This window comes from Cynara cardunculus (genome assembly GCF_001531365.2).
Source record: "Cynara cardunculus var. scolymus isolate 2C chromosome LG 1, CcrdV1, whole genome shotgun sequence".
Taxonomy (NCBI): domain Eukaryota; kingdom Viridiplantae; phylum Streptophyta; class Magnoliopsida; order Asterales; family Asteraceae; genus Cynara; species Cynara cardunculus.
The window spans coordinates 14,320,704-14,343,539 of NC_037528.1; the positions used below are offsets into that span (position 1 = coordinate 14,320,704).

At 31.8% G+C, this 22,836-nt stretch overlaps 3 protein-coding genes across 7 annotated transcripts; 2 read left to right on the forward strand and 1 right to left on the reverse strand.

The window, feature by feature from the left end:
- Window positions 1-2,177: 2,177 nt before the first annotated feature.
- Window positions 2,178-5,817, forward strand: LOC112507959 (probable inactive ATP-dependent zinc metalloprotease FTSHI 3, chloroplastic). Of its 4 annotated transcripts, none has more exons than XM_025112726.1 (8): window positions 2,178-2,562; window positions 2,684-2,779; window positions 3,111-3,180; window positions 3,635-3,667; window positions 3,746-4,263; window positions 4,341-4,664; window positions 4,928-5,228; window positions 5,402-5,817. In XM_025112726.1, exons 1-8 carry the CDS (start codon window positions 2,377-2,379, stop codon window positions 5,578-5,580), a joined length of 1,707 nt encoding a protein of 568 aa, XP_024968494.1. In that variant the 5' UTR covers window positions 2,178-2,376; the 3' UTR covers window positions 5,581-5,817. The 4 variants fall into 4 exon arrangements, with proteins under 4 accessions (XP_024968494.1, XP_024968511.1, XP_024968486.1 ...); XM_025112743.1 differs by having other exon boundaries at window positions 3,815-4,263; XM_025112718.1 differs by having other exon boundaries at window positions 3,635-4,263.
- Window positions 5,818-16,121: 10,304 nt separating this feature from the next.
- LOC112511383 (proline dehydrogenase 2, mitochondrial-like) lies at window positions 16,122-18,629 on the forward strand. The gene is made up of 4 exons (XM_025116984.1): window positions 16,122-16,734; window positions 17,092-17,740; window positions 18,042-18,282; window positions 18,409-18,629. The coding sequence occupies exons 1-4, from the start codon at window positions 16,132-16,134 to the stop codon at window positions 18,497-18,499; spliced, it is 1,584 nt and encodes a 527-aa protein (XP_024972752.1). The 5' UTR covers window positions 16,122-16,131; the 3' UTR covers window positions 18,500-18,629.
- LOC112511392 (ubiquitin-conjugating enzyme E2 22-like) lies at window positions 18,624-22,249 on the reverse strand. 2 transcript variants are annotated; one of them, XM_025117002.1, is made up of 8 exons: window positions 22,076-22,240; window positions 21,214-21,291; window positions 20,474-20,628; window positions 20,073-20,217; window positions 19,870-19,947; window positions 19,523-19,635; window positions 19,340-19,443; window positions 18,624-19,132 (listed from the first exon to the last, which is right to left on the reverse strand). In XM_025117002.1, exons 3-8 carry the CDS (start codon window positions 20,474-20,476, stop codon window positions 18,754-18,756), a joined length of 822 nt encoding a protein of 273 aa, XP_024972770.1. In that variant the 5' UTR covers window positions 20,477-20,628; window positions 21,214-21,291; window positions 22,076-22,240; the 3' UTR covers window positions 18,624-18,753. The 2 variants fall into 2 exon arrangements, with proteins under 2 accessions (XP_024972770.1, XP_024972763.1); XM_025116995.1 differs by lacking the exon at window positions 21,214-21,291 and having other exon boundaries at window positions 22,076-22,249.
- Window positions 22,250-22,836: the final 587 nt, after the last annotated feature.

Sequence of the window (22,836 nt, forward strand, 5' to 3'; positions counted from 1 at the left end):
CATGTATATGTGAATACATCATCATATTCAACCTTTTTCATGTTATAGGTTGTATGCATATGTGAATAAATCACAGTATTCGTTGTCTTTTATTTTGTCAACTGCGTGTACAAGTGAACAAGTCACCGTGTTCATCCTCTTCAATTTATTGATTGCGTGCACATGTGAATGCGTTCATATTCAACGCCTTTCATTTTTTGGGTTGCATGCACATGTGAATAGACACCATATTTAATGTCCTTCATTTTTCTGTGTTGTGTGCACATATGATATGATGATTCAAACAAATTCAATAATTTATACAAAGGACAAAAAATATGAAAAATAACTTATTATACACATAAACGAAAAAAAATAAAAATAAAGATTCAATAAGAGTCTCATGTATAGAACTCTATACTTTCTTTGATTCTGATCCAAAAGAATTAACCATCGTTCTTAGTTTTTTATTCCCGTTCCTGACATTTTATTGGCATTGGACAAGATATAAAAGGGGCATTCGATAAGTAACAAAACAAATTCAATATAATGTTTTATCATAAAAAAATTACATTAATTCAAAAAATACTAATAATTTATATAAAATTACGATCATCCTCTCCCCCCCCCCCACCACACACACACACATATATATATACATACATATATATATATATATATATAATCATTTGTTAACTCATTGATCAATATTAACTTTATAAATTGGGTATTTTTATTTTTTTCATATATTGATATTATATTCTTTAATTATCACATTATATAATCTACGGTCATTCACTTACCATAAATTTTCTCATTCACTTAATTATCATATTTCATAATTTATTTCATCCTTCTAAAATTTGAAATTTTTAACTTTAAATCTTTTTTTCTACAAATAATTCATGCCCAGATCATCAAACCAGATCTTACAAACAAAGAAATATGTATGGGTTTTAAATAAAAATCATTGTTATATCATGAGCTTTTCTGGTTTCATTTATGAACTTTATTTTAACTTTCTAAATCATCTCATGCATGAGCTTGAAACAAAAAATTATTGTTTTAACCATAAACTTTTTGATTTCATCTATGAACTTTGTTTAAACTTTCTAAATAGTGTTATTCACTTTTTGGTTTCACATATGAACTTTTTTCACCAGTTTATAATAGCCAATTTAACCATTACCATTGATGAAAAAACAAACAACTCATACGAGTTTGTAAACTTAATATTAATTAATGGATTAACAAATAATTACACTTATATGTATAGTATACAATACTAATATATTTTTTTAATAAACTATAAATGAAAAATAGAGAAAAATATAGAACTGCCCTTCAATTAACGGACGAAAGCTAACATCTGGTAGAGGGAGCGGTCGATTCTAAACAGTTTTACAAAACGACAATGTCTATATTGTGGTTTTCAACTCTAGGGATCAAAATTGGGAAAAATGAAAATAACATAGAAACAGAAAACGTAATATACTCTACGCCTTATTTACATTATGTATGTGCATCTGCATATATTTATATCTGTCTATTCCAGGTGGCACATCAAGTTTATATTATGGTTATGATTCCACTGTAAAATTCACTAATCATAGAGTGGAGTTACTTTATCAATTCTTCATAAAAATATTTGTACGAATCGATTCGTAGACGAACGATTCAACAACTCAACCATTTAACTTTGACATACTTGATAATTATTTTATAATTTAACCATGAAAACGTAAAAAAAAATATACATAATCCATTTGAAAAATGAGTAATTCATCCCCAAGTAATGATTTTATACAAGTTCAATGTCACAATTCAATTAGTTCAATGTCATAATTCAATTATAAACTGATAATGTTTGTTAGTTGTTGAACGGTTTGATACAGAATGATTAAGTGGTCAGAATGATTAAGAGACTTTCATGATATAGTAAAAAATGAAATATAATTGTTTACAATGACATTAAGGCGCTGAATGGTTAAGGGAGACACATGATACAAAATCGTTCAGATGGTTTTATAACCCTTAAAAAATATATTTTTTTGCCGAACAAGATCTACCTCTTAATAATTTAGATAAATTATTAAAATCCTTAGAAAATAAAATATATAGACGATTTGAAAGAAAAATATCGAAAGCGGTTAAATAGGGATAGAGAGGACCGGAGGAGGGCGGACTAACCGTGCCGTTGTTATCAACGTCAAAGCAAGCCTCTGGAACCGTCTCAACTGCACCGCCTAGGGAGAGCTTCTCCGATCGATCCTTCTGGAGACTCGTCGTCACCCTCATATTCCTGTTGCATCCTCTGCTTCACTCCTCCATTAATTTTCCTAGTGTAACACGAATAATTAAGCATACCTTGGAGCCCACGTTACACCTAAAATCCCCATGGCCATGGCTAACCTCTTATTGAAACCCTCGTCCATGATCATTGCCCTAAAATCCTCAAAACAGTCGTCTTCTCGATCTAAAAGGTCTTTCTTATACACTCCGCCAACCTCCTCTTTCACGCTTCCTCTGTCTTATGGTGTCCAGTCGGGGAATGCTGCAGAACCAATTTCGGCACTCTTTAAGGTCACCGCTAATATACTAATATAGTTTTTTTTTTTTTTTTTTTTGTAGCGTATTATGTTTTGTACATTTGATGTTCTTACTTTTTGGATTCTGCATTTTTTTTACGATTTTCCTCATCCAGGAACATAAGGGTTTTGGTGGCAACATGAATTGGAGTGATTTTTCGGGATCCAGTTTATCGTCGTTTTGGGATGATATTGCACAAATTGATGAGAAGGTTCGTAGACTGCATTATTTTAACTTCAAATCAGTCTGTTCTTCGTGAAATTGCGTAAATTTTAATTTTGGGACAGAATTTGTCTCGGTCTATAGTGTAATTAGTGATTTCACTTCCGCAGTTCGCCAAATTCTGTCTTCATATGCTCCGTACATCCATAATAGTTATATTATACCTTCTTGCCAGTTGAATGAGTTAGTCTGTAACTTCTAAAGCCGATATAAACTGTGCTTCTTGTAGATTAACACCACTGAATACTGTTTTGCAAAGTTGAATGTGTGGACTGTACACTAATACTGATTATTTTGCTGCCACTGAAATGGTTTTGTAGCCATCTGCAACATCAGTGAAGTTCCAATGTCAATGGGCAAAAGATGGCACTGTTGCAGAGACTGAAGATGGTATGCAAAAATTTTACTTCTTTTTCCCATCTTAACAACGAGAATCTACCGCTATGTTTCTTGACTCGTGTTTCGTTACTTCATATGCAGACTTGATCAAACTCTCATGATTTCTGTTCAATTTCCTAAAGTTATATCCTTGGCAAATTGATCGTACAATTTTACTGTATATATAAATGTGTTTTCACCATGGTTTTGTTGCAGCTTCTAGTGATGGAGGGTTCTTAAGATCCACATGAATTAATAAAGAAACAGACTTTCATTCTTGTCCACATAAGTACAACTTATGCTGGAGTATGCTCATATGTGTATATATATATATATATATATATATATTTGGATGCCTATATTTATAAATGCCTATAGTTATAAACGTCATGCAATATTTTCTCTGAGATCATGTGCATTTGGTTATCAACTCAATTTTTATATGTGTCTCTGAATTATATTGTAGACAAGCGGACGGAAAAAAGAAAGATTCATAAAAGTAAGGGAATTTTTGGAGGTAAAGTAGGCCCAAAGATATACACGATTATAGTTGGGGCTTCTTTTTGCGTGGTTCTAGGGATTTTCTCGTTTGCTCATCCAAAGCATCATGCATCACGTCACATGGTTGTTCCCTACTCGGATCTAGTTGGTGGCATTCGTGATGGGAGTGTGGTACGAGTTCAATTTGTTGAGAATTCACGAAAGATCTATTACAACACCAAATCCTCGGGTGATCAAGATGCTGAAACTCCACAAACTCAATCAGGATCAACAGGATTATTGAAAGCATCTGTTCCGAAATGGCAGTACCATACAAGAAACGTGGGAGACGATAAGCATCATCTCATTAGGATGATGAAAGATCAGGGGATCACTTATGGCTCAGACCCTGAGCTTTTCAGTGGAGCAATGAAAAATGTGCTGTTTGCGATGCTACAACTGGCCCCCTACTGGATAATGGTGTTGCTTTCATTTTATCAGCTTAATGGTCAACTTAGTCTTGGGAGAATGACAAAGAGAAAACCGAGCAAGAAACAATCTGTAACATTTGATGATGTGGAGGGTGTTGATGATGCCAAAGCTGAACTTCTTGAGGTAATCTGTCCCTTCTTTTACTTCAAACTGGTTGGTTGTGAGTTATTGTTTGGCCTGATTCATTTCAACTTTTGTAGATTGTGTTATGTATTAAAGGAGATAGCAAATACATGAAACTTGGGGCAGTTTTACCGAGAGGGGTTCTGCTTGCTGGTCCTCCAGGAACAGGGAAAACGTTATTAGCCCGTGCTGTGGCTGGTGAAGCTGGAGTATCGTTTTTCTCCATTTCGGCTAGTGAATTGGTGGAGGTTTTTGTTGGTACGGGAGCTGCTCGTGTTAGAGACCTTTTCCGAGAGGCAAGAAAAAGTTCACCTTCCATTATTTTCATTGATGAGATAGATGCCGTCGGTGGGCAACGTGGAAGAACTTTGAATTGTGAACGCGACCAAACTTTAAACCAGGTAGTTTACGTACGGGTTATTTTGCTAAATGACCTCCTAACTAGTGCTATTTAAATCAACCACTTTTTGACATGTTTTTAGGCATTCTTGTGTATGTAAGGGGTGTCATCGACAAACATGTCGGTAGGGTTATGGATTTAAAAATATCAATTCCTGGATACAATGTTTGAACCCAAGGTCATACCAATAATTTATTTCTTGATAAACATTCTTGCATTTGAAATTATGTAATAGATTTTGTTATTTTGCTGATATTGTGTTAGCTTTTGACGGAGATGGATGGGTTTGAGAAAGAAGGAAACGTGGTGGTTATAGGTGCTACTAACCGGCCGGAGACACTGGACTCGGCTTTGATGAGACCTGGCCGGTTCTCCAGGAAAGTAGTGGTGGGTGAACCAGATGAGGATGGGAGGCGGAAGATTTTCGGTTTATATCTTCGAGATGTGCCGATGGAGGAAGATAAAGAAGCGATTTGCAAGCTTGTTGCGTCACGTACCCCAGGCTTAGTTGGGGCTGATCTTGAAAACATAGCTCATGAATCCGTACTACTTGCTGCTCGCAGAGGTTTGTTCTCAACTTAACAATGTGTGTGTGTGTATATATACACGGCAAAACTAACACACATTCATCACTTATAATGAGATTTGAACCCTCAACCTCCAAGAAGGTTGGGACGGAGGATGTTGAGCCATTGACCCTTTGGTCGGTGTTTTACTTTTGTGTTGGTTATGTTGTAGACGGTGATTATGTGACGAAGGACGATGTTCTCGAAGCTGTTGAGAGAGCTACGACGAAGGTCTATAATGAGGATGGGAATGATAACGAAACTAAAGCAGCAGCATATTCGTATGGATCGATGGCACAAGAACGAGTAGTGTTTGGGGGTGGATCCATGGGATTTGGATTTTCGAGCTAATCGAGCAGTTGAAGATGCATTTTTCTTTAAACTATAGATGTTATGGTAGTAGAATTAGAGGAAGGAGGAGGAGATAGAAGATTTGTGATATGGTAGCGTAGCAGAAAATGGGTATTTGATTTATGGTGTTTCAATGCATGTATGTATCACCTCTGGCTTTTCCATTCATTTGTACCAACTACAAAGGCACCCATTCGTTAGTCATTTGAAACATACGGTCTAATTTGTTTTTCTTCCTATTTTGGTGAGTAAACTACGATTTTGGTCCATGTGGTTTGGTGTTTATAACGATTTCAGTCCCTAGTCTTTAAAAACTGTTTCTTTCGTCGCTATGATTTCCATTTTGCTTCGGTTTAAAATAGCCATTAAAAATCTAAAACACGTTTTTGAGAAATTTAATATTTAGTACTAATTGTATATGGAGTTTTCAAATTTCATTTATTATTTTTTCTTTATTTATTATATTTTAATACTACATATTTAAAATAGTACACGTTTTTGAGAAATTTAATATTTAGTACTTATTGTATATGAAGTTCTAAATATTTACCCTCAAGTTTCATTTATTTTAATATTACACATATATACTATATAGTGTATGTTTTTAATTTAAATATTAAACAAATTTGATTAGTTAATAAAAAATAAAGTTTAAATGAAAATATAGAATAGTGGGAGTAAAGTGCATTTAATAAAAATAAAAACCGGTTCATATAAAATAGAACTATTTTTTTTCACCTATTACATTTATTCAGTTGATAATTTAAAATAAATAAATTATTATTTATTTTTTGAGATTTCAACCTAAATTTTTTGATATTATATCATTGACTTATCAATAATTTTAATTAAATTATTCGATTTTTATTATTATTATAGCTATAATAATGCTGAAAACATATAGTACAACTAATAAAATAAATGAATTTTTAATATTTTAATTAATATCTTTTTATTTATTATTTTATAAAAGTTCTTTTATTTTAAAAGTTAGTTGGTTTTTTTATTAAATTCTTTTTAAAAACCGGTTCGTTTAAAATGGGATACTGAAAAGTAGTTGATAAGTAATAAAGAATCAAAAAATTTCTTTAAAGTTATTGATAAGTAAAAACGATATCTTTTTTTTTCCTAATATTTTAGGTTGAAATCTCCTAAAATTGACAACCTTTTATTTTTATTGATTTATTTAATTTTTCTATTTATTTTAAATTACCATCTGAACAAGTTTAATAGGATTTGAGGACAAAAAAGTTAGTTCTATCTTATACCAACAAGTTGTTTCTTATTCTATTAAATGTATTTTACTTTTACTTTTACTATTCCATATTTTTATTTAAACTTTATTTTATTATATTTTAATATTTAAATCAAAAAAGACACACATATACTGATATACATACACACTATGTGTGTGTATATATAATATTAAAAATATAATAAAGAAATAGAAGTAATAAATGAAATTTAAGAATAAATATGTAAAACTCCACATATCACGAGGACTAAATATGTAATTTCTCAAAAACATTTTCTGGATTTTTAATGGCTGTTTCTAACAGAGTTGGATGGAGGACGAAAATAGAACCAAAATAGAGACGAAAAGAGTAGTTTTTAGATACAAGGGACTAAAATCATTATAACCATGAAACCATAGGGACGAAAGTCGTAGTTTACTCATTTATCTTAGTTTTTTATTTACGGGAGAGGGTTTTTTCCCTCGGGTTGTTTACCCATGCACTTATTTGATAAACGATTACCAAAAAAAAAAAATTAATACTCTCACTTACTTTATCGGATAAGATTCTAGTTTATAAAAAACGGAATTGTATGTAACAATTTATCCGGTAAAGATTAACTGTATAAGAGTCATCACCTTCGTTTACCGGAAAAGACTCTCGGTTATTGTCTACGCTCTTACCAGGTAAGATTTTCGGTTCGTGTCATGTTCATCCGATAAGATAAATGACCGAGTAAATGTTTGGTAAACAATATAACAAGTAAGATAAACTACCCATTATCAAATAAGTGTTTGATAAATGACTCCTAAATGTAACAAATTTTCAAATATTAGAACTTAATACATATTTTCAATGTCAACTATATTTGAAAGTTAAATGTTAATTGTAATTAATTAATTAATTTCAATTATTAATTAATATTAATTTTAAATTATTAATTAATCGTAATTATAAATTATTCATCATTATCAACCATTGATTATTTAGAATTATTATTCATTTTATCATTTATTTTTATATTATTGTTCTTTAGTATGTTTAATAGTAAAAAAACAAATATAACAATCCAGAAAATGTATTTATAAATTACATAAAAAATTAAGTTATATATTACTTTTGTTTGACAAATAATAAAACTTTGATAAATGAATTAATAACATACTTAATTTAATTATTTTTAAAGAAAAATATTAATTAACTAAATTATATATAAGATAATGGTTATTTAAAATAATCATTTAATAAAATTTATCTATGGGTGGCTATACAAATCCAACATCTTATTAATATATACACTTATATAATAAATCAAATTTGAAAATTTATTAATTAACATATTCTATTATTTGATTTTTTTTACCATCTAGTTTGTATCAAACAATGTATTATATTATTAGTTGATTGTTTTAAACATACTATGAAACGTTAAAATTTATTAATTTTTAAACATGTTATTATTTGTTCATTTTACAATTTTCAACTAGTTTATCAATTAATTTTTGTCAAACATATTTACTTCATCAGCTACTTTATCAGTTACTTTATCAAAACAACTCAAATCTTTCTATTTTTTTTTTTGTTGGATCCACAATTAGTCCTATGGATCCTTGTGACAATATGAATATGCACCTCCATTAGAGCAGAACTCTCAGCTGCAGAACTCTCAGCTGCAGAATTGGACGAAGCCAACAAATTTAAGAAAACTTGCCTCCATTTGAGATATTCTTTTATCACGTTGGAAGATTTTACATCGTTGAATGAGCCTATTCAAGAACAATGAACGCTCTCAACGGCTAGATATCACTTTAAAAGAACCCTTTTCTTGTAATACCCATGATGTAATTGGAGTTCATTGGCAAAAACAAATCAATTTAGATAGTCCTTTGTGGTTCTGTAAAAATACCTCGTCCGACCATCTTCTTGCTCTGTAAATTCCGACCAGTCAACTTAGATGTCACGAGACTGGACTAAAAACGAATCCAAAACATATCTATATCCCCTCGATTTAAAACCATGAATTATTTATCCGATCTATAAAAACTAAAACTCCCACATTACCAAATCTTTATGAAAACGTACCATACTTTCAAAGAACCAATAAAAGAGAATGTATTTGTTGAAACCTTGATATTTCATGTTGGACCTTTTATAGTTATGATTGATTTGTTTGTGATGATAATGCAACCAATTAAAATGAATGAAAAAGTTGCCACCTTTTCTAGAAACCAATCTCTCTTTTGTACCATCACCTTTTTATCTCCACAAGTGTCTCCCATGTGATTGGGAGTTTCTTGGAATGATGTGTAAATTTAACACACTTCAACATAAATCAAGTGTACCCACAAAGTTTTGTCACTAATACCATAATATGATTACCATGTTATGTAATAAAATTAAAAAATTAATACAGTAAAAAACATTGAATTATCGGTTTCAACTGTAACGATTTATAATTAGGGTTTTGTGTTTCGTTATAGTTAATCGCTAAAATTTTAAGTTTAAGTTTTGTAGTACTACTGTAAACTCCCAAGATTTTATAGAAGTAACACCCATTGGTAACCAGATCCGTCACTTAGCATGTTAAATGTGAGATCTTGAACAGGGCCTCCAAAATTTTGGATCCCAAATTTACATGTGTTTAAGGTCTTTTTATCGACTTATGTAAAACTAAAGCCGAAATTATTTAGGTTCAAACCATTACTTATTTGGTTTTAGGTTCAAACCATTACTTATTTGGTTTTAGGTTCAAACCATTATTGGTTTAAGTTTAATATCAGATTGTTAATCGTTTTAGGTTTAACCCATTTTTATTCTTAACATATATTATATGTCATCTCATTTATGTAATGTAATCAAAAGTTTTGGATGTAGCATGACCTGCAAAAAAGTTGGAACGTCCTGTTGGTAACTCCTTTAGGAAATAAAATCCAAAATATCAGTAAATCTTTGGTGAATCAATTTTTACAATATAGATAAACTCAATTTTTTATATATACATACATATAATATATATACAGGGTATATTTCAAATGCAACCATGTTCATTTGTATAACCAATGCAACTCAATCAATTGAGATATTTATGGAAATGATGAGAGTTCATTTATTATGATTTGAATATCTATGTAAATTAGAATTCATTGATTATGATCAATACTTTATATTATGAAACAATAAAAACTTTTATGAAATCACATATTCATCAAATTAAATGGACGGTTGAGATTGAGTTGTATTGGTTGTACAAATGTAAAAAGTTGTGTAATAACTCACCTCTTATATATATCTATACTACATTAATAAGTATTTAAACCAAAGTCTTAAGTACAAGTATTTATGCACAAAGTACAACCATTTTATGCAAGAATTTAAAAAACTCTTAATTACAACTCATAAAGCATTATATTCGAGTTTTTAATACAACACCATCAATATCACCCAAACAGAAAGTCTTAGTTTTGCTTTATTCCTTTCATCTTTTTTTTCCTCCCATTTTTAGCTTTAGACCTGGTAAAACATCTTCTTAAAAATGTTTCATGGTCTCCGCTTTTGGAGATTTTTTTAGACTTCAACTAAATTTAAATTCAAATTTTTGTAATGAGTTCCGAGTATATGGGTTTAGAAATCCAATACGTGTGCAATTGTTTTTTCATTTGATCTTGCTAATACACCGTATTAACATTTAACTTTATATAGTAGTTGACTTGTAAAATATCACAAGAATTTATAATTCAATGCTAAATTAATGTTTCGAAATTGTGATTCACCCGCACCGCATCGCACGAGTATACCATGTGTGTGTGTGTGTGTATATATATATAAACAAGAAGTAATTAAGTAATAAAGATGAATTAATTATTTTATTTATTTTATACTTAAAAGTAATAAATAAATAAAAAAAAGATGTAGTTGGGTTTGTAGGACCAAATTGTACGATGGTACTTTATGATTCTCCAACTCATATACACATCATTCTGACATGGCGCTGGTCCCACTTTTATCCCATATTTGTCTCTCTTCCTAACTAATACAATTATCTTTTTCCAATAAAATCTCCTTTAATGTTTTTTCTCAATTCATTTTTAAAATATTATTATTCACAACTTCTCTTAATTTTTTATGTTATACACACTTGTATAAATGATGCAAGTTGAGCTCAACTATAAATAAATTATACTCAAACTCAATAATCATTTTCAATGTTTGAACTTGACTTAAAGCGAGTTTTTGGACTCAACTTTAACTCGATTACATTTTTTTATGCTCAAACTCTGAATTCATTTATAGTTTACAAAAATGTACAATTTCGTTTAAATATCTAAAAATACGATATATTTTTTTATTGGTAAGTTTATTCATAAACTTTACATTATATTTTACAAATTATATTATAAAAACTAATTATATATAAAAAAATCAAATATCTCACGAGCTTTCCGAGTTGAGTATCAGGTAGCTCGACTAATTAGTATATCGAGTCGAGCTCGAGTTCAATCTAAGCCGATTGTCGATCGAGCTTTGACTCAGTCAATTTTAAGTAGCTATCGAGTTGTTTCGTATCGTTTACACCCTTAAAAAACACATGAAATTGGTACATACGTTATTCACAATTTGTTTACGGAACTATTTTCAAAATTTATAGTTTGATAAATATTTATTCTAGTACATAATACTGATATATTTACATTTTACTCATCTCATCAATAAAATTGAATCATTATTTTATATTTTTTTAATAATATAATAAAGTATTTTAATAATGTAATTATTATGGAAATTTTTAAGACGGATGTTAACGGTTGGTATTTTTAATGACGTCAAATACACTATATATTTATATTATATTATAAAGCATATGATAAAAACTCTTAAAAAACCATTTATTATGCATGAATTACTGTTTATTGATGCATATTGCTTGAAATTTAAGATTAAAAATATTTTTGCATAAATACAACTTATTAAAGTTTCATATTTGAATTTATGTAACTAACTGCATATAAACATAATCAAATATTGGATAACCATCTCATTTTAAATACAAAAAATCTAAAGTATAATTAGAATAATCATTAAGTTCTAACAGAATACTTAGTTATCATCTTTATAAAAAATTATATTATTAAACATAAATTAAATTATTTCGTTAAAACCGTATTATATCGACATAAAAAAAAACCAAAACATCAAAATGCATTACACGAATACCCTTCTAGTACACTAAAAAAGATAATTAAACCTTGTTTTAGAAACTCATGTTGTATATGGTTATAAATAAAAACAAAATGTTGGTGTTTTTATTTTTTAATATCCTGAAAATTTTATATTATTATTATTATTGTTTGATTTAAGTGAACCAACGGTTCAAATTTATTTGCAGATAATTATGATACGTCATTATCTCACCTAAAATTGTACGTCATTATAATATTTATTATAATATAAATAAATATTTTATTTAGAATAGCATAAAAATTTAAATGTAATTTGTGTAAAAGTAGCAAAATTGACGATTAGACAACAAAATAAGCATTCATTTACATATATTTTATGGTGTTACATCAGCTTTTACAATTACTTTTCAGACACATAATTCATGTGCATTTTAAAAATGGTTCTCACTACAGCCTTTATTAATTATTTATGTATACATTCTAATTATTTTTACTTAATAACATTAACAGATAAATTAACCTTTGGTGCTTTTGCTTCTAAGACCTCGTGAATGTTATATTAGTTATATGTAATTTTATATATTTGATTAATTATAATTTTATGTAATTATAAGATTTAATGTTTAAATTAATTCAATTACATTATATTTATATATATTTTTTTAAATTATATACATACATATAATATTTTCATATAAGAATAATTAATTAATAAATATATTAATATTATTAATTTATAAAATTCATTGTTTGATATAAAAAATAATTTATTTAAATAATTAGAAAAAAAGAGAGAAAAAAAAGGAAATTGGGGAGGAGCTTGGTGGCCCACGTGGCTTTCAATGTCTATTGTAAATTTTACAATTGTTTTCCTACATGACAGTTACAACTCTGACAAAACTTTATTTGCTATTTCATTTGCAAAGCCCATGTGGATGGTCTGAGCCATCTCATTATGTTTGCTTTAACGTTTTCCTATGGAACTATAATTAAAAAAAAATCAAACAAGATCTAGCACAAAGTTTTGATTTTTTTGGTATTTTTTTTAAACAAACGAGTTCTACCAACACCACCAACGATATGGAAAACTATTACCCACATTTTGTAAATGAAATGTTCAAATTTATTAAATATGATAACTGAAGACGAAACCAGAAGCGCTGATAACTAAGCAGAGACCAATGGACACAAGAAGTTTAATCAGCTCACATAACATATTAGATATCCATGTTAATAAAAAATATGTTTTGCCAACGAGACAAACTCACAAGAATTTGGAAACAACTATCGGCCGATAAACTTCTTGAGAATCAAGAGTCAAGGGGTGAGGTATGAAAAGTGAATGTGTAAATCGACGATCAATGGGGAGATTTATCTAAAGAAAAACAGTTCATTTTGTAAGTTTAGTTCACATGAATTCTAAAATCATGAATTACATGAATAATATGAACAAAATATTATTGTTGCATTAAATAACGATGTAGATTTTTTATCATTGGTAATGTTTCATTATGCAATCTAAATACGAAGCATCGAGGTAACTTCTATAGTCAAGTGTTGACCAATCTCGTTATAAATGTATAATTTCTTTAAAAGGAAGCCATATTGATTTTTTTTTGTTGGAGATGTTTGTATACATCAATATGGAAGTTTTTAAAAACGTTATTGAAAATAAAAATAAGAATAAATTACAAAATTTGTCTCTCTGGTTATATACAAAATTTGGATTGGGGCTCCCAAGCAAAATAATTACAGCTGTAATCATTGTGGTTTTATTTTTATTACGGATTGGGTCCGTCATCCTAACGACGTTAACATTAGTTCTGTTATGTATGTTTATTTACTTTATGGGTCCCTCAATGTTTTCTTGATAAGTTTGGATATGTAAGAGGTAATGTCGATGGGTTCTTTTTTTTTTTTTTTTACTTTATAGATATGTTTCTTGACAAGTTCGGATATGTATGTTTATTTACTTTATGGGTCCCTCAATGTTTTCTTGATAAGTTTGGATATGTAAGAGGTAATGTCAATGGGCGTACACAAGAGGCAAAAGATCTAGGTTCATCAATGGTGCACACACACAACAAGGTTATATTTCTTCATCTGGGCTTGATTTCTTCGTTTGAGTTCGAAATCTTCATATGGGTTCGATTTCTTTTTAGGTATAAAACTTTTTCTTACCAGGTGCTCTTCGTGTTTTTTGGAGCAGTTAAATCATGTAGATGGAAGGAAGGAGTTAAGGTAAGATCAATTCGTGGTGGCCAAAGATGGTTGGAAATGGGGAGGGACAATGATGGGGAAGGGAGTTGTAGGTTGTGGGATTATGGTCTCTGTATATATGCTTGTATCTGATACATACACATCTATATAATATGATTATGATATATATATATGTATAATGTAATAATCACGTAGATAAATATATTTTTTCATAAATATAGAAAATTATATATTCTTTCTAAAAGAAAAAATAGGACCAAAATACCCTCAATTTAACAGAGTTGAAGTTGACAACGTTAGGGTAAGAGACCCAATCCATAATAAAAAATAAAACCACACTGACCATTCATGTACTTATTTCATTTGAATGAACCAATTCAAATTTTCATATAACCACAGAGATAAAATTTATAAGTTACTCTAAAAATAATTATTTTTATTTACAATTTGCTCAAATTAGAAAATAATACTCCCTTGGACCCAAATGAGTGTCTATACTACTATGCTTAGTTTTTCTTAAACTAAATGTCTGTTTTCAAAAGTAAATATTTATTTTCCAAATCTACCTTTAATTATGAGATTGAAGAAAATTTATCTTTGTATAATTAAGGATAAAATTGTTGTTTTGTCAATTAAAAAGTGTAATAATTACATATTATTAGAACATTTTCAATAAATTCTCAAAAATGAAGAAAATATATATTTTAGCCAATTTTTGCTCTAAATAGGCACATCCCATCCTCATCGTAAGAGACCATACATGTTTAAATCTCAAATATTTCCAAGAGACCTAAAATCAAAATGAATTTAATTATAAAAAAAAAAACTTAACGTCACACATACTAAAAGAGATTGAGCAATATAAAACCATATCGAATAATATCCAAGACTTACCAAATAATTGTATTTTGAGTTGACATTCAAAATATTACATATTAACATAAAAAAACAACAATTTTAAATTATAAACCTAGTTAGGAAATATAAAATTATGAATTAACGATTTAGTTTAAATAAATAATATACACATATATATAATTTATTAATTAATATAAATAAGAGGTACTGCACGAGGCGGGGAGTACGACTCCCGTTCCCTTCCCCATCCCCATCCCCATCCCCAGTTTGAGACAAACGGGGATCCCCGTTCCCGATTTAGCGGTGAATTCTCGTTTCCGACCGAGACGGATGGATCGGGTTTTCCAACGGGTAGGGACCCATTCTCACGCCTAGCTCCAAATGATTCTCATAAATGAAGAAAGTAAAATAGAAGTTATATATTTCTCCAAATTTAAAGATGTATTTATAAATGATTATTACATTAGGGAAATGAATTTTGTTTATATTCTATTAATATTGAAAATTTGAAATGGAATGTTTATAACATATAAATAGTATTTGATTGATTATATCAAATATTTTAATAATATAATCAATGATATTTATAATTAAAGGTCCGTTAAAATTAAATGTAATTTTTTTTAAATTTTTTTTATCTATTTTGAAAAACTCTTTTAAGAAATTTATTGGAGATATCTTAAAATCGTGTGTAGATATTTATTTGAGGTAGGAGAGATTATATAAAAGGGATTTTTGTGCTACATTGTAGATCCGCGGGTGACGGAATTTCGGAATCTCTCATGTTGTTTCTGTAACAGTCTGTGACTCTAGCACTGTCTATTCTCTCTTCCCAGAAACTATTTTTCGGAATTCAAGTATACATCCTGGGTCGGGTTGTCGGTATTTGACCGAACTCTACCGGATTTTTTGTTTATAAATACACATTACAAGCGTCAACATGCTCATCACAATCTCGCCGGAGAAGCTTGTCTATCATACAATTTCGTCGGAATACTACCAGCTAGTAGCGTTTATAAACAGCCTCCATCGCCACCAAAACCGTCGTCATCTTCCCGTTGATGGCCATGACCACAAATGGCCTCTCTTCTAAGTTGATTCGATCTTTCCTCCGCTGTTTCAACTCTTCTTCTCCCTCCTTCACCACCCCCAAGTTCCGTTTCGCTCAAAGAACAACCATTAACACAACAACATCCACCACCACCACCATCTTTCCACCTCCACCACAACCGCAACAAACCACCACAACCGTCATTGACGACGACAAACTCCGCCGTGACTGGGTTTATGATTTTGAAGACACCAAAAGCCTTTTCTCATCCGTTAAGACTGGGAAACTGATACGATCGACGGCGAACCTTAGCATGGCTTCCGTCGAGCCGGTGGTGGATTTAGGCATGTGGGTGATGAGTTCTAGGTTGATGCAGGTGGGATTTTTCAGAGAAGTGGTGTTGAGTGTGATCAAACATACGGTTTATGAACACTTTGTTGCAGGTGGTCATACCGGTGAGGCTGGTCAGACGGTGAAGAGATTATGGGAGTCTGGATTAAGAGGTATGTTGGATTATGGTCTAGAGCATGCAGTGGACAATGAATCGTGTGATAAGAACACACAGCAGTTCATCAAGACCGTTGAATCAACTCAATCTCTTCCTCCATCTTCTGTAAGTTCTTTCCAGATTAGATTCTTTCTTTTTTCAATCCATGGATCATTCTCTGGTTTGTGATTTCCAAAACGCATTTCATGTTTGAGTTTTGATTCAGAAATCTGATAAACCCATATTCTAAATCCTTTAAAATCGACCCTAGATTTCATTTCCTTTTCTTGAATTGGTTTCTTGAAGTTTCTTGGAATATTCTTGTTTGTTTCTTGGAATGTTCTGATTTCTAGCTATTACAAAGTGATTTGAAACCCAATTTTGTCTTTGTTTTATGACTTAAACCTTTATTTGTTTGAAATTCATCAGATGAATCTTTCTTGTTTGATGTTTACTGAAAATAGGAATTGGTGCTATGAACAGGTTAGTTTTGTAGTGGTGAAGATCACTGCGATTTGCCCGATTTCATTGCTAAAGAGTGTGAGTGATCTTCTTAGATGGGAATACAAGAATTCATCTTCATTTGTACTTCCATGGAAGCTAAAAACTCTGCCCATATTTGCGGAATGCAGCCCTTTATACCACACATTAGAGCAACCATCCCCTTTGACACCAGACCAAGAACATGATCTTGAATTAGCCCACCAAAGACTAATCAGTATATGTAATAAAGCCTTTGAAAGCAACGTGCCTGTAGTTATCGATGCCGAGGATACTTCTATCCAACCGGGCATTGATTACTTCACATATTCGGCTGCAATAGTGTACAACAAGGGCCAAAAGCCTCTGATTTCTGGGACCATTCAAGCGTATTTGAAGGATGCCGGCCAGCGGTTGTTTGAGACCAAGAAAGCTGCTGACAAAATGGGATTGCCGATGGGGTTTAAGCTCGTGAGAGGGGCTTATATGTCGAGCGAAAGGAAACTGGCTAATTCTCTTGGTGTTGAGTCTCCAATTCACAATAGCATCAATGATACACACCATTGTTTCAATGGGTGTGCTTCATTCATGCTTGATGAGGTTTCAAGTGGCCCTGGTGGGCTGATTGTTGCTACCCATAATCTTGAATCAGGTAAAAGTTTGAAAATTTGTGGCTTTTCATCATCTGGGTTGCTTTGGACTTATGATATTTGTTTAAAAAGATTAAAAAAGAATTCTTCTTTAACTTTCTTGGAATGAATCAGGAGATAGATATAGTGCACCAAATTTGAGAAATGTATTGTGAATCAAGAGTATACTACTCAGGGTTATACTGATTATGAAAACCGACGTTAATATGTCAAAAGAAAACGAGGTATTTCTTGAGACAACATTCAAGATTTCGACGTGAAATAGCTTCACCCTGACTTTGCGTTTTGAATGAATCCTTACAGGAAAACTGGCTGCCCAAAAGGCCCGTGATTTGGGAATCGGGAAAGATAGCCATAAACTGGAGTTTGCATCACTTTATGGAATGGCGGATGCTATGAGTTACGGACTGAGAAACGCAGGGTTTGGCGTGAGCAAGTACTTGCCATTCGGACCTGTTGACGAGATCATGCCTTACCTTTTGCGAAGAGCAGAAGAAAACAAAGGGCTGCTCTCATCTTCATATCTTGATCGACATTTGATGATGTAAGCCAGCTGTAAAGATTAATAATTGTTTTCTTTTAATAATAGACTCTACCAGTAACCTGGATAATGTAGTATCAACAATAGTTGTTTCTTGATGGCCAAAGTTTGACCAATGGTTTTATGCAGGAAAGAGTTGAAAAGGAGAGTAACTGCTTTTATTGGGCAAGGATTGGCAGAAAGATTGAAATGTAGGAACATAGTCCAAGTTAAAATGTAGAAACAGATTCAGTTTGGGCCTTTTGATTGTTCCCATAATGTTCCAAGATTGTACATAAATCAATAGGAACATAGGGTTTGTTTCTTTGAGGATGATAATAATAAAAGACGGAGATGTTTTTCATGAAAAAGGATGGATTTTTATGTATGGACATCATTGGAAATAACATATCAAGAGCTGAGTTTTGAATCATCAATCAGGTCCCTAATTCAACAAATTCAACCACAAGAAAACAACAAACAAGAAACACATTACTACAATCTTTTCAGGCTTTTCTTTCTAGCATCAATCTTCTTTTTGTAGGTCTGAGCTTTCGCCAACCCACCTTCCTTCTGTTGGGTTGCCACCGTTGGTGGTGGTGCTGCAGCACCGGATCCGCTACTAACTCCTCCTATCTCAGCCATTGAGTTCAGGGCAGGGGTTGATGGCTCCTGAGCGCTCCCCCCCTTCATGGTGTTCAAGGAAGGGGCTAAAGGCGTAGGCTGCACTATGGCTCCAGAAACAGCGGTTTTTGGGTCAACGCTACAGACTGAGGCATTTGTCTGGTCAACATTTAGAGCAGCAGTTGATTCAGATATAGCCCCTGACTTGAACTTCGGTTTTGGTTTCAGAGCATGAATTCCGGTATACAGCCTGCAATTAAGCCAGCATTTAGTAATAGATCAAGATTATCTTGAAGATAATTGAAAGTCAACTTGAGACATAGTTCAAGCAAAATCATTGACAATTAGTCAAATATATCTAAAATACTCTTTTATGAACAAATAGTCTTATGAACTCAAATCGGTAGCATCAATATATTCATAATGATGCTAATGAGTGGAAGGCGTAGCGGCTAACCTGGCATGCCTAGCATACTCTTCATAGTTCTCAAGCAGCATTTTTCCGGCCTGCTCGTTTAATGCAGATTCAGGAAATGGCTCTATCAGCAAGCATCTGACTACCTGCAATGGAGAGGACTTTTATGACTAATTCTCTTTACATCTCCGTTAGGAAGCTGAAAACAAGATTATAGGAACTTACAACTAGAACATGACGTAAGCCAAGACTAGGTTTCCAATCCCTTTTCAATGTGTTGACACATATCTCACCATTTGTCGCAATGTTCGGGTGGAAGATCTTGGTCAAAAAATAACCTAGAAACAGTAACACAAAGGTTCAGAATGTGGGAAAAGATATACAACGTACCAAGTGAAAAAAGCGCTTGCTTTCACATATTTCATGGAGTTCGCTATTGAATTGGTTAATATAGCCCATGACAGACCTCGCAAACTTACATATCAAAGACGAATAACAACAGAAATATCATAAAGATTCACATAGGCATGAATAAATACAAGCAACAAGAAAGGTTCAGAATTTTGACAAACCTTTAGGAGGTGAGTGGGGGAAATCACGGGACAGAATCAATTTCATGCGAAAAACACCATTCTCATATGGAGTGCCAGCTGCACACCCGGGATACACAAGTCAGAACAAAGGAGTTCAGTTTCATATACTTATATATGTCCATATATGTATATGTATATATATATATATAGAGAGAGAGAGAGAGAGAGAAACTAACGAGTACCTGGGCCATCAATATCAGCATATATCATTGAAAAATCATCATCATTCACTCCTACTTTAATTCCTTCTGGTGGTGTTTCATCGAGATTCTTCAATTCCCTAACAAGTAGCTTGATTACATTTGGAGGAAGATTCTCATTCGTAGCCTGCAATAGTTACACAGTAAAGATTATGAGTGACCTTTCAACCTTTCCCAGCAAACAATTATACTTAAAGTTCTCATTTTAAATATTCAATTAAAAAGGCAACAAGTAAAGCATAAGTATAAGAGTTTAAAAGCATTTTTAAACGACAAACGTACATGAAAGGTGCTATCATAAACAAAAAATTGATTTCACGGACGTAGAGACCCTTGAAGGTCATTTGACAAAGAAAAATTTGGGAAAGAGAGAGAGGACATACCATCAATCACAAAAAGGATTCAAGACCAAGAAGCAATCCTAAAGTCTCAAGAGATGGAGACAATCGCACAGAAAGACTTGATTCGGTGACAAGAGGGTACAAGTCAGTCGTAGTAGCCAATGACAGAGGAGCAGATTGTCAATGAAACAAAGTACCTGTTATGATGATGAATCATTTCAAAGTTATTACACATGRCATGGAAGTCTTAGTTTTCAGCCATATCCAAAATATAAACACCAGGCAAAAGGCAAAGCATCAAATTCATTTATCACCATCATCCCACTCTCTAGACTGGGGTTATTGTTCCAAAACTTATTCATTAGCAAATTGTCTTCCTTTAGTTTGAATTGATTTCTATCTTTCCTTTTTCTACTACGCTCACAATGGTCTCTAGATCAAATGATTTGATTTTAATACATAAGAATGTCTAAACATATGATGTTAGTAATGAAAACATGACAATGTTCAAACAACAAAAGCTTCCACAGATTGTCTTTTAGATGGGTTGAACCAAGGTTAATCCCTAGATCCAAGCCGAACAGCAAGATGGGTTGAACTAAGATAAACAAGTGATTAACGGCACGTGCTCAAAAATTAGTGCGTTATTTYCTAAAATGATAATACTATTTCGCACAAGTAAGCCAGCATATAGTATATATTAAATAACGAATCCATAATGGTTGGTTTTCTGTTATCAATATCATCATCTGGCCATCGAGCATATAAACAGATAACCTTACCTTTCAWACAAGCAACAATGCCTGTGGGATTTTCCTTGCAAGAAAGGATATCTAAAGATACACCTTAACAGGAATGTCCTAAACAAAAAAAGGGAAATGTCGGGACTCGGGTGATCATCTTTCCACAAAGGGTATCAAAACCAACGAAATGATGATTACTATCACGAGTAATGGCAATACATAAGCTCATTTCAAGATGAAGGGTTTAGAATGTCTGAGAACAACTCCCCTGTTCTTCCTAATGTAGTAAAAAAAGTTGTGCATATGATGGTTATGCAAATTTTGAACATGCCTACCAATGGTAAGAAAGCTTAAAACCCAAACACACAGCAGGAAATAAAGTGTCAATCGAAGTTAAACAAACTAAAAGTAAGATCCCTCTTGAATTGTTCATCCAAACCCTATCAATAACTTCAAAAATCCTAAATCCACGAATCGCCAAGAAAACTACCCACAAACAGAGGCTCCGCAACACGTTCACCCTATTGTGTCCTGGAGATGAAAAGCCCTAATTTTCCAGCGCAGAGATTCATTCAACGTTAATGGTTGACCTAATCTATCTTTAACGAACCAAAAATCAAGAACTTTATACTAAAAGGAAAAGGAGTCTGCTCTTTTTACAGTCAAGACAAAAAACGCAAAAACGGAAACCCTAATTCAGACATCAAACACCGAATACTGAATTCGTAACATCCACGACGACAAAACAAATGATTCATCAAAGAAACAACGATCAAGCGAAATTCAACCAACGGCACGAAACAATGATAAAACCCCACTTCAAAAAACACATTAAATCAGAAAAACCATCAGGTAATCGGCTTGAAATTTCAACAAACTTAAAAAGAACGACATATATCACCTCAAATCAAAAGCCTTCGTTCACACTGGGAAACGGGAAGCAGCCGTATCTTCCTTCAAATCATAGATTGCACAAATTGATGAGAATCGATGGATCGCTCTCTCTCTCTCTCTCTCTTTCAAATGATTGATGAGGTTTAAAATGGAGAACGACAGATGTGAGAGGAAGAGCGTTGAGCTTTCCTTGGCCTGGCCATGGATATATACCCAACATTGTTCCAAGAGTTTACCGTTGAGGGTTCTAATAAAGTTTCACTTTGGTACCCTATATTATAAAAAATTACAATTAACACCCTCATATGGGGTAGGTTTTGTTATTTGTGTATAGTTTAGGGCTGAATTTGAAGTTATCTCATTTCCTCCGTCGGTACAAAGCCGAAAACGGAAATAAAAAAGTGTCATTATCATTCACAGCTTGCTTTTTATTGGTTTTCAGTATTTCCAATTATTAGAATTTGATAAAATAAAAGACCGCATTAATTATTTAAATATTAAAAGAAATACAACATTTCTTTCTTTCTTTTTTAGTAAATCTTTTTTCTATTTGGTAATGAATATTAATTTTTAAATATTATAAATAGTTCTCCAAAAAAACATTTATTAAATTGAAAAATAAAAAATAGTGTGATTCTTTTCTTTTATATTAATGGTTCGTCTTTGACAAATTTCAAAATTTTGGATTCAAATAATGAATATAAAATAAAAAAAGTCAGTTTCTTGAATTTTATATACAAGTTTGAATTTTTTTAATGGGTCTAGATA

Excerpts from the sequence above, each read along its gene's own strand:
- LOC112507959 (XM_025112718.1), top strand. The coding sequence starts at position 2,377 with ATGGCCATGGCTAACCTCTTATTGAAACCCTCGTCCATGATCATTGCC. Across the intron at positions 2,563-2,683 it reads CAATTTCGGCACTCTTTAAG|GAACATAAGGGTTTTGGTGG; the intron begins GTCACCGCTAAT and ends TTCCTCATCCAG. Across the intron at positions 4,264-4,340 it reads CCAAAGCTGAACTTCTTGAG|ATTGTGTTATGTATTAAAGG; the intron begins GTAATCTGTCCC and ends CAACTTTTGTAG.
- LOC112511383 (XM_025116984.1), top strand. The coding sequence starts at position 16,132 with ATGGCCATGACCACAAATGGCCTCTCTTCTAAGTTGATTCGATCTTTC. Across the intron at positions 16,735-17,091 it reads AATCTCTTCCTCCATCTTCT|GTTAGTTTTGTAGTGGTGAA; the intron begins GTAAGTTCTTTC and ends TGCTATGAACAG. Across the intron at positions 17,741-18,041 it reads TACCCATAATCTTGAATCAG|GAAAACTGGCTGCCCAAAAG; the intron begins GTAAAAGTTTGA and ends GAATCCTTACAG.
- LOC112511392 (XM_025116995.1), bottom strand. Across the intron at positions 19,636-19,869 it reads CCCCCACTCACCTCCTAAAG|GTTATTTTTTGACCAAGATC; the intron begins GTTTGTCAAAAT and ends TACTGTTTCTAG. Across the intron at positions 19,444-19,522 it reads GCTTACGTCATGTTCTAGTT|GTAGTCAGATGCTTGCTGAT; the intron begins GTAAGTTCCTAT and ends TCTCCATTGCAG.